The sequence below is a fragment of the Gymnoscopelus microlampas genome (assembly GCF_963454915.1).
Source record: "Gymnoscopelus microlampas genome assembly, chromosome: 2".
Classification (NCBI taxonomy): domain Eukaryota; kingdom Metazoa; phylum Chordata; class Actinopteri; order Myctophiformes; family Myctophidae; genus Gymnoscopelus; species Gymnoscopelus microlampas.
The window spans coordinates 18012287-18024674 of NC_139939.1; the positions used below are offsets into that span (position 1 = coordinate 18012287).

The 12388-nt window shown below is 43.5% G+C and overlaps 1 protein-coding gene across 1 annotated transcript in view; it reads right to left on the reverse strand.

Annotated features, from left to right (window-relative positions):
- Positions 1 to 576: 576 nt before the first annotated feature.
- The window catches only part of LOC311063375 (vasorin-like), a 33763-nt gene continuing 21951 nt past the window's right edge, over positions 577 to 12388 (reverse strand). The window contains exon 2 of the mRNA XM_084082789.1: positions 577 to 6065. Coding sequence (XP_083938915.1) covers positions 3921 to 6044 — 2124 coding nt within the window. The 5' untranslated portion in view covers positions 6045 to 6065 and the 3' untranslated portion in view covers positions 577 to 3920. The remainder of the gene's footprint in view (positions 6066 to 12388) is intronic.

Genomic DNA, 12388 nt, shown 5'->3' on the forward strand with positions numbered 1-12388 from the left:
CTAGATCAGGTTTTTTTTTGCTTGAGACCCAAAAGAGAAATTGTATGTCTCCCCGAGACCCATACTAGTGAAAATAGCAGATCAGATCACAACACGTCGCATCTGCTATTTTCACTATTTCTTAAAGGTTTTTGAGTGGTGCTAGCCACTCAAGCCACTCCAAGGACTGACTTTGTGTGTGTGTCTGTCCGTCCGTCCGTATGTGCACGGCCTCAACAGCTGCAGCTGATTGCAACACAAAGATGCAACCAGTTACACTAATTAACTCATCAAAGGCACCACTCTCTTCACACTGGGAGTGATTTTTTTTCCTAATTAATAAAATTTCTTCTTGATTTTTTCATGAAATGTCAAACATTTGAAAAATGTATTTGTTTTTAATTTATGAAATATCTTTTGAAATAATACTTCAAAACTAAATGTAGCAAACAAAAAATAAAGGGATATTTACTCACGACCCATAAAAATGGGTCTGCAACCCGCAAATGGGCCCCGACCCACTGTTTGGGAACCACAGGACTAGATGGTTAGTCTCATGCAGTAGTAATGTTTTATGAAAAACACAGTATGCACACATTTTCACATTGGGTCTTTTAATACTTATTTTCACCTCATCATCAATGTCTTTTTTATCATAAACAAGTACACATAAACAACTGACTTCTTAAACAAACAAAAACATGAAAGTTTCCCAAAATGAACAGGGAAAGTAATAAGTATATTGAAAATATTTCAAATATTTCCTGTCCCTCTAGCTCTCTAAAGCTGTGCAGGAAGTCTTCCAGTTGATATATAGAGTGAGAGCAGATCAATGAACATCTGGAATCTATGTTTATACTGGAATATTGACAGAAAAGCAAAAATAATGAAGCCAGCAAGAACGACGAACAGTTGATATTGGCCTGTAGTGCATTCAATTATAAAACTAACAATATACTGTCAAGATAGACAAACACACCCCTGTCAACACACAGACATGCACATACGCAGTAAAATCCTGAGTTTGTTTTATTTTTTTTTACTCTGAGAGTGTACAAATGGGACCAAATAGACCCGTTGGGTCCATTTGTACTGTACCATTCTCAGTTAGAAATTTATGAATTAACACTGATAATTTTACTGTGCACTGTACATACACCCATGCACACACTCCCACAGACAGCTATGTACATATTCATGTGTCTGCTGCGCACACACACACACACACACACACACACACACACACGCTCAATCATGCACACCTACACTTATACATCCATAGACACATGGCACACAACTTTGCCTGAAAGATAAGATAACTGCAACCTTGTTCATTTTTTGTTAGCAACACTGTCAAAGTTCATATTGCATCATGGATAACTTTCATGACATCTCAGTTCACTCGTTGTCACAGTGGCTCTGTGATTTTCTCCTGCCAAACCAAAGAGGCTCTATTGTCCTTGTACTGCGTCACTATGTCATACTGTGAAACATGAATGAAAACGTGTATGTTTACTGTATGTACCAATTTCACCAACATGGATTTGTGCGCATTTATCGTGCTTGATTAGGATGACACTCAGTTATGTGATATGAAACAGAAGGCAGAAAGTTTTGTGACTTTCCAAGCCCCAGGCAGGAACGGTGGATAATTACAATTGAACAGAGCGTTACGTCTGTGTGCTTTTCATAGTCTGGTTGGTTGCAAGCAAGCAAAACCATCCACAAACACAGAGCCAAGAATCCTTACCAATAGCCTACACTGGGGATGAATTAATTGGATGAAAACAAATCACAAGGGAAAGAAGCGCGAGTGAGCCAGAACAGGATAGAGAGCGAAAGAGCAAACATGATAAGCTACTGGGACATTTGCCTACGGACGCCATCTCTTAGTAACGTTCTGGTCAGGGTTTGATTTGCTGGGGGAGTGAGGGGGAAATCCATGCCTCTGCTTTTGATATCCCACCCTCTGGTCATTCATTTTTATCACCAGTGGGGATGCGTTTTATCCCTGCTTACGGTCAGACTGAATTGAATAAATGCTTTTCCTTTTGGGATATGTACACTTGTCTGATATGTTTGATAATAACACAATTCAACAATTTAATTAAAAAGAAAATATGTTAACCTCGTTAACGCTGACATCCCATTCGGTACAATTTATTTGTCATTTTGAAAATCGCCGTTCAACAAGTTCCCAACACATCACCATGCGACCCGTTGTGAGATTGAAGATCGGCAATTTTTGCTATTTTGTCGTACAAGTAATTAAGTGGTAAATGTCCCCCCTTTTTTCTTTTTTTGTTTGTTTAGGTTTTAGTTTTTTTTTTTACAAATGGAACCCTGGTTGTGGTCTGTAGTGGCTGGAGGAAATGACTGCCTACAAGTCACTAACACATATAGTACATTTACTTTGAAGCTGTTTGAACTTGCTTGAACTTTTTTTTTTGGCATAAGTTGTGTGCTGCTTTAATGCCTTGGGTTTGGTGGCGACAGGGCTTTGAGCTACAGTTTTAGAGCTCTGGTGCTCAAAAAAAAGTCTGAGGTTTGTCTTAACCATGCCCTTATGCAGCGCTGTCTGGAGGTTAGAGCCCATTCTCTGCATGATTGTGTTCACTTAGTGGCTTCTTCAAGCAGTTTGGGGTAAACCATACAAGGGGCTGCAACTATTGATTATCTTTTATAATCGAAAAATCGATTACTGCAAATAACTGTTAACACCCCTAAATCATCCATATTTTGGGCATGTGTTCAAGGCACCCAATTTCCTATTTGACATAGAAGACATTTGTTTTGACCCTTTCACTCTGTGCAATGAAATGAATATGTGTCTTTGCTATATGGATCTAAGTATATTTACAACAATCCACTCAATGATGACTTTGAACAGGCTTTTTCGAGGGAGCGACAATTCATAACACATCCACATTAGTAACAAATGCAACACTGAAAAAAAGAGCAAATACATGATAAAAAATACAGAAAGACATAACAGAAACACGTCATCATAACAAAGCCTGCACATAGTATCACAGCAAAAAAAAAAGACACTATGCAAGCCATAGATAGTCCATTCTCAATGTCTCTTCATTTCATTCATTTATCTTTCACAGCAAATGTATCTTCCATAATGGTTTGTGATCAATTTTACACACATCCCCCCTATCTTGGTGCCGAGACAAAGTGCAAAGCACATAGTTCAGTTTAAGAAAGGAAAGCCTGCAACTCTTGTTGTAATGCTCCGTTTTACAATATGCGGTACCTGTGTTGCATGGCCAATGATTAGTAAAATAACCAGTTGTAGGGTTTCGTATGTTGTTGTAGCTTCTCACAGAACCACTATAACCATTTTTATATCAGTTCTTGGTTCAGACTCTGAAGAAAAGAATCTTTTTTTCAGTGCAGTTTCCCCCCATTTGGACAGTTGAGAAAACGTGTTTTGTACCAAGACATGTGGCACAGTTGAATATACGCACATGTCCTTTCATGGACGTCACTGTTTTCATTTATTTCACTGCCATACCCTCCAGCTTCATAGTCCAGCCTCTAAGACACGCACACGCACACGCACACACACACACACACACACACACACACACCATACTGTCTCTCCCAAATCCGCCAACAGGATTGCAGCTCATTCAAATGCAGTTAATTTACATCGACGAAGTAACTTAAAAAAATAAGTTGAGAATTAGGTGTCAATGCAAAAAGGCACTTCCTTTTTCAGCCTGCTACTTACACCCTTGTTGATGATTGCACTAAGTTTAAATACTTGGTTGGGATGACCACCCTCGGATTCATCTGGACGACTTCACAAAAGCATTGCTTTATTATCCCATTATATGAACCTTTGGGGGGCAGTTGGGTGGGGGGGGGTTCTGTGACCTCCAACATGCGAGTCCACTCGCCCACATCTCTCAAAGTCAGTGCATGGAATCTTAGAAATAAGAGGGTACATTATTATTCGATGTCGAGTGTTCTTGCATAAGCGGAACCTCATATTCTAAAACCCCATTCGGTTGCAAGGAGAGGGGCGCCTGGGGTGTGTGACAGCGATCAATGTCTGGCTGTTTGTGGGGTAGAGTCCCATTTCCTCCGTTCTCCATGCAGGCCTTGACTCCCTCCAATTCCATGGGATCGGGCTCAGCCGGGCCGAGCTCCAGCTCCATGTCGGCTTTAGCCCGCCTTCTCCTCCGCAGGCAGATGACCGCCCCGGCTACCACCGCCACTCCCAGCACCAGGGCCAGGGCAGCGAGGGCAGGGATGAGGGTGTAGTTCAGCTGGCTCGGGCTGTCGAGAGCCCATGGCTCTGAAGACGTAACTTGGACCGATGCGGTGCGTGCCTCCGTACACGACCCCGTTTCCACAGAGCCATTTGCCCTGCCGTTGATTCGCTCACCCAGCGGACTGGCACAGACCGAGTACGTACAATTGGGCCGCAGGCCTCGCAGGGTGTACTCTGGGTAGGACGCCGGGACACTGAGGAACATGGGGCGGCGGTCGGGCCCCGAGAGGTTGCGGTACGTCAACCTAATGCCGCGTATGTGGGGCCTTGTCTCGATGAAGCGGTGCAGGTCGAGGAGGATAGAAGTGGACGTCACCTGGCGAGAGCTGATGGCATCGGGTTCCATCGTCGTCATCAGGGAAACCACCGAGACTTCTGTGGCGGATGGTTTCGGTGGTTCCGGGACGTCCTCCACGTTCTCACAGTAGAGGCCGGAGGTTCTCGGATCACACATGCAGACCAGCTGACCCAGGGGGTCGAAGCGGCACGTGCCTCCATTGAGACAGATGTTTGGCGGGCAGATATATTCCTCATGCTCCCTGTTGGTGGAGCTAGGGGAGGCCGGTGGCATCGGTGGAAGTGGGTGGTTGTCTGGTTTCGAAGGAGGGTCGTCACTGGGTGGAGGGATGGCATTAGTACGGGTGGTCTCTGGGGAGGTGGTGGGCTGCGGGGGCACAGGAGTGCTCTCCTCCCCATGAGAGCTGGTCAGTACCGTCGTGGTAGGCGGGCACCCAAAGTCCTTTTGCTCCAATACTGCTAGCATCTTGCCAGCGTTGACTGGGGGGAAGTGGCATCTGGTTTCCTCTGGTCTCCCAAGATTCATGGTCTTGTCCTTCAGCCAGACGGGGAACCAGGCCAGAGAACACAGGCAGTTGAAAGGATTCTCGGCCGCTGTCAGGTGCCCCAACCTGGGGAAGGTCTGGAAGAAACCTTGGGGAAATCCTTGGAGGTTTAATCCACTCAGGTCCAATTCCTGGAGTCCCGCCAGCTTCTGGAAGTCCTCTGTCCTGAGCTCCCCAAGGGGGTTGGCAGCGAGGCTGAGCCTGATCAGCCCCTTCAGGGCTCCATGTTTCAGAGCCTGGGGTAGCTCCACCAGCTGGTTTTGGGAAATATCCAGGTCATGGAGGTTCCCCAGGGAAGCCATCAGATTCTCATCCAAGTAGGTGAGCCCCAGAGAAGCGACTTTGAGGGACTCGAGGTGGGGGGTCTGGAGGTCGGAGGGGCCCAGGGCTGGCAGGTTGTTGGAGCTGAGGTCCAGAAGCAGAAGCTTGGGGAGATGGAGGGCTGGCAGAGAGGTCAGCTGGTTCTGTTGGAGCTTCAGCTCCAGCAGCATGTCCAGACTTTTGAAAGCCTCCGAATGGATGCTCTGGATACGGTTGGCGTGAAGATACAACCTCTCCAGCTGCACCAGCCCTGAAAAACAGTCCTTGGAAATATGGGTGATGAAGTTAGAAGACAAATCCAAGTTCTTCAGTGTGGACAGTGTCTCGAAAACACCGTCTGGAACCTCCATCAGTTCATTCTGACTCAGGTCCAGCAGCTCCAGCTCCTCCAGGCCTGTGAAGTCATCTTTCACCAGCGTGTCGATGCCGTTCTGGAACACATAGAGCTGTCTGGTGGTGGTGGGGAGATTGCGGGGCACCGTGGTGGAGCGCCGCTGGATACAGAAAATGGAGTCCTGGGCCACGCAGTTGCAGTCCGCTGGACAGTCACTGGACGAGACCACGCCCGAGGAGAGGAGGAGGAGGAGGGGAAGGAGCAGAAAAAAGGGTGCCATGGTGGTCTCAGCCTGGAGCCTCTGAAAGTGAAAGAAAGAGGGAAATGATGATTATTAAGCATTGCAATGTTACATTTCAATACTATACTGTCTACTACAAGTGCACAACGTGTCAAATAGCTCTGCATTGAGAGCTTGTAGATTTGCTACTTAAATAAATAGTTTTGAAAATCATCTGATTCTTTTTTTTTAAGATCTTGAAAAATCTTGAAACATTTAAAAAGATCTTTTGAGAATTGTATGATGAAATAATTATATGACAAGCCAAAAGTAGGGACACAGGGATTAATGTGCTTAACAGTTCTTAAAATCATGATTTATTTACTTTTATTATTCATTTTATTGATTTATTTATTGCCCACTCAAACACTGCTCCACCATTGTAAACTCTCTAAACGAGCACACACCTCCGCTCTCTGCTTGGCGCAGGACCTACAGGCCTTGCCAAAGGCGTAGCGTAGCCCACCCAGTATGACCTAATCTGGGGTAAGTGAGAAGCGTGTTCAGCCTCTTCCCTGTGTTTATGGCAACGTCTCCAGCCCGTGAAACCCAGTCTCCCTTAAAACGGCTGGACACCCACAGCCACACAGTTACTACATACAAACATCGTAGAGACACACACACACACACACACACACACACACACACACACACACACACACACACACACACACACACACACACACACACACACACACACACACACACACACACACACAAACACACACACGTGTGCGCACACACGCACACACAGAGTTCCTTCATACAAACACATGCACACTCAATCACATCCTCAGTCACATTTACTCGCCCACACACGTTAGCAAACACATGGGCGCCATATACAGGAAATTAGAGGAAGGGGGAAAGAGAGGGAGGGAGAGAGAGAGAGAGAGAGAGAGAGAGAGAGAGAGAGAGAGGGAAAGAGAGTGAGAGCAAGAGAAAGAAAGAAAGAAAGAATGAAAGAAACAGGAAATTAAGTAAGTTAACGAAGGATTTACATTCTATTGATATATTATAGACTGACGTACATCCAATGGCTATAAGGTTACACTCCATGGAATTCATAACTGTATGCTCTCAAAAGAAAACAGTGTGAAACGCTTAAGCCTGCTCTTAAACTCAGCGATAGCGAATCAGTGTTGGAATAATAAACAGGCGTGCGTGGGGACTTTCACTTCATGACCCTGACTGGGGCTTACCCGAGGTTTCCAAACAGCACTGGACATATTTATGCTAAACTAAAGCTAGCTTTGATCACACCTCCTTTGAGGAACCCTGCAGGTCTCCTTTTTCCAGGTTCTCATCTCAATAACTGGTTGCATTAATTGCACAATTGTAGACTCTTGGAGTTACCAATGGATAAATGATAAACACTGTGTTAGAGGGTTAGGGTTAGGGTTAGGGTTAGGGTTAGGGCAGACCCGGGTATTCATAAATATTTCAAGTGAGGTGTTTATATATCTGACTGATAGCAATGGATTCAGGTCAAGGAACCCTTTGAATTTAATTAGCAAGGCAAACCTCAACCCATATCTCCTCTCCACGGAAAGACTCGAGGTCTCATCCTATCAGGACTATCTCATATCTGATAAGACCTGGTTTTGGACACTTGGTCCTATTCTGGAGATGGGTTGAAATTTCACTTAGACAAGGCTGTGGCCTAACGTGCAACACATTTATGCACGCATGCACAAACACGCAACCACACTAATGCCCACTCATATATAAAGGTCAGCAATGGGTCAGGAGGTAAAGCAGGCCCATTTGGTTACATTAGTACACAATTTAGTGAATAAAACAATCTGACGGAAATATATGTACACAGTAAAATCCTCAGGGTTGATTTATCCGTTTGTAACTCCGAAAGTGAACAAATGAAACCAATCTCAGAGTTCAATGAGCACTGAGAATTTGACTGAGTAGTGTGTACAGATACTAACTCATTTGTAACGTACAAGCATACAAAAGCTAATAGAATACACAAATCACTTGGTTGAGGTGCTTGGTTGGAAAGCCTCATGAAGAAAAAGAAAAAGGATGAACCCGCACACTCATCTGCTCCACTGCAATTTAATGACGTTTCGAGCCAAGGCTCTTCGTCGGGTCAAAACTGTACAAGCATGACACCTCTCTGTCACTCTGCCTCCATGTGTCTTTCTCCCTTTCATTCCGCTCTCTTCCTCCTCTCTGACCTGGTTTGTGTCCGTGAACCCTGCGCTCCTGCTCTCCTCCCGCTGCCCTTTCCAAGACTCCCGGGGTGGAAGTTGAAGAGAGAAACCCGAGATGTTTCATTAAAGCCAGGAGCGTACCTCCGGCCCCATGCCTCCTATACCCCCCCGAGCCCCCCGTCCCTCCCTTCCTTCTCCTCTGTCTCCTCCATTCATCTCCCTCTCCCTCATAACCCACAGAGAGCCTGATCTGAGCTGGCCCAGCATGGCTGGAATTTGCAATATCCCTAGAAAATCCATCTTCATCAAGAGCAAGAAAAAGAGAGGAGGGGAAGCGGAGGCCAGGTGAAAAGTGTGTTTGCGTGCGTGCGTGCGCGCGTGCGTGCAGAGAGTAATGGTAAACGCTGATATTCAGGTTACATACTGTAGCCTTGACATGTCGCGGAACAGATTTAAAGGACCAGACCATTGATACATGTAATTTTCCATTGTCAAGATCGGCCGCATAATGGAACAAATCCGTCATGACGGACAGAATACACAAGCTGAGTTCCAGAACATGTGGATGCCATTCCTGGCATTGCTTGACAATAGTTGAGTATGTGATCTGGACATCTGGCTGCTATAGTGCATCCTTCACTTATGGACAGAACTATGCCTGCTTTCTGATGGTCATCGATCCCACCCATGTGTCCTTTTTTTTTGTTCTTAGTTTTTTTTTTGCATTGTTGTTCTGTACTATATGACAAATATCTAATTAAAGTCGCCTATGTAAAAAAATATATATTTTATTTGTTCATATTTTGTCCATATTCAGTAAATGTTGCAGAATGTACCTGAATATTTTTGTCAACGTTGGCTAAAACTCACTGTATCGTTAAAAGCCCTCTTCAAGTTAAAAAGTTAGTTTGAAATGTAGTAGAGTTAGAAAGTAACTATTGTTCCAGGCATATTGATACGATGCGCACATTTCAGTGGCTTGTTTTATAATAATAATAGTAATTTTAGATCAAATACACAGCGATGGGTGAATTACCTATACCCTGTAATGTTTTTCCACACCGTTTCCGCAGATGTTCATTGCACTGATCTAATGAATTTTTAAAACAACCTCTTTATAATGGTGCAATTGAGCAATTCTGCTTTCTTTTTCTTTTGTTAAGTTTGTTTTATTCATGTGCAAATAATATAACTAATAGAAATGGTTATACCAGTTTCAGATTGTCAATTATTTTTGGATTAACAGCCAAGTGTGAAAAGCCTGCAGGCATACACCTGTGGGGTTGAACTTAAACATACAGAACTGTAATAACAAAGGCAACACAACCTCAAAGTCACCTAGCCAGTTTGTCTGATCAGCTAGAAGGACATTTGTAGAGGTAATCTCAGTTATTATCATCACTATTATTCTCACAAAGCCAAAAACACACACATACTCACACACACATGCACGCAGACACACACACACACACACACACACACACACACACACACACACACACACACACACACACACACACACACACACACACACACACACACACACACACACACACACACACACACTGATTGCAGCATGTGAGTCAGAGAATTCTGGTTATGATAGGGAATTCAAAGGAGACATATGACCTCTTTTGTTTGGAGTACGTCTTGGTTTAAAGGCACACTTACGCCCTGAAGGGCATCCGGATTACTGTTTGTATGCAGTCACATTTAGTGCAATAATAGGCAAACGTAATTATTCATCATTGTTGGCATGATACTGTAACTGCACAAAAACATATGACTGGCAGCGAATAGAATCAGCATAGAATGAATGAATGGGCTGTGTTTCAGAAAAGAAATGAGATGAAAGAAAGAATAATGGGAATGACAGGAAGAATGAGTGAAATGAAAAAATGAGAGATACATGAGAGTTAAAAAGGATATGATTCACCATGCGTTGATAGTTGCTAAGTTTCCGCTTGTGAATTTCCACAGGCAATTTGGCTTCGCTTTAGACATATTTTTCCCGTACAAGCGTAAGATTAACGTAAAGTGATGACAGATTTAATTTCTGCTTGACAGGCAAACTGCTCTTTTCACTGCGTGAGTGTACTCCAGTCTGCTTTGCAACTGTTAGTTCAGAAACACGTGCTGCAGAGTCAGATGCTTAATGAATAGATTGTACACGGTAACATTAGTTCTTAACGGTTTGGGATGGCCTGTGTCAGAACAGGCAAATATAAGGGCATCCAGGCCCGGACCGCTGGCGCAGCGCGTCGCGGGTTTGAGTTCGATCCCGACGGCCTTTGCTGCGTGTCACTCCCCATCTCTCTCTTCCCATTTCCTGTCAGCCTACTGTCCTATCAATAATAAAGGCATAAAAAGCCCACAAATAAATATATTTTTTTCAAGGGCATCCTGGAGGCTTGGCAGGCCAAATTATACTTGCAGTGCCTGCGTATAACCGCGTCCATATAGCCCTGTAATATAACGTCAGTTTCTTCACCCGCTCATCCGTGTGCATCCCAGATTTCATGACCATGCGTACAACTGACCGGTACAGCTAGGGTACTGACTGTACACTGACTGCACATGCGCTAGAAAAGAAACATAGGTTGAGAGAAGATCCATTGCTACCTGCTGTATAATATTATATGACAAAAAAAAGGATTTGAAATTGAAGTGATGTTTGTTGGCGATACAGAATAAAATCCTGAATAAAAAATAATACTCAAACTTTGCTGAAGGAAGTCATTACATTCTTAGGTCTTCAGAGGATAACTGGAATGCATAGCAATAATTGACGAAAGATAAAGTAAAACTAGGACAGTAAATCACTTCCTATTAGGTTATGCCTTGCCCTTATATTGAGTGAAACCCATGTCGTTCTTGAACGCGTTTGCATTTGCAGTCAACAGATTGTAGTATCATCTGCTGTCTGCGGAGAGCTCACGCCTACATGGACGCAGCAAACATAATCAGGCCTTTAGGTACACATACCATCTGCTTGGTGTTGTTGGATAGCCTGGAACCCAGACTGATTGCTACGTTCTGCGTTTTTTTTTCTCACTTCGCTTGAAGGGGCGGGATGTGGCCAAATGGGAGGAAACGGCCTGCGACCAGTGTTTTCCAATGTAAAGCTCGGGTCACTTCCTGACTTCCCTATGTAATTGGTGACGTTTGTAAATACGAGTCAAATAGGACCCTGGCCAGACTGAATAGCGTCAGTCAAAAAATCCACCGTACGTAGCAAATCAGTCTGGATTCCAGGCTAGTTGTTGGACATGATGGTTGAAAAGCTTAGTGCCCACCCAGTCTGCACAGGCCAGTTTTACCAGCTCTGCCTTTTTTTGTTGTTATTACCAGTTGTGGAAAGTAAGTACATGTACTCAAGTACTGTACTTAAGTACAATTTTGAGGTATTCTTACTTTACTGGAGTATTCCCAATTGTATATACTTTTATTTCTACTCCACTACATCTCAGAGACAAATATTGTACTTTTACTCCACTACAGACTACAACTTTTTAAAACTTTAGTTACTAGTTACTAGAGTTTGATTATTATTACAAAACATACCCACTTCAGCCCTATTTAAACTTCATCTGCATCGCGACACGTTGTGAGCTTGTACATAAGCTATTTTCAAAATATTTTAATACATTTTAAACATTATTTAACTTGTGAAACGGAACATTCTACATAATGAGTACTTTTACTTTTGGTATACTTTAGTATATTTTGATGCCAATACTTTTGTACTTTTACTCAAGTGAATTGTGATTACCGGACTTTCCCTTGTAACAGAGTGTTTCTACATTGGAGTATTGATACTTTTACTTAAGTAGAACATTTTAGTGTATACTTTTTCCACCACTGGTTATTACATTCTCCCTTTCTCCCATTCTCTCCTTTGTATTAGTATGGGTGCCCAGTCTGCCCACAACGCAAATCTGGGACAGATCAGTCTGCCCCCGTGCATAATAGTCTGGTGTAAATGTCAGAGATTAACAAGAGAAACTCTGGTCAGTCTAATGACATGTGGAGCCATAATATTTTATATGGATTTATAGTCCAAGTTATGCTGAAGACACATCAATAGGAGCTGTTAAATATGGGTACCTTGGCTCCTCTACAAAATAACGTGTGTGCTTTCTTTAAAACATCTGGAATACTTAAGTTATTTGT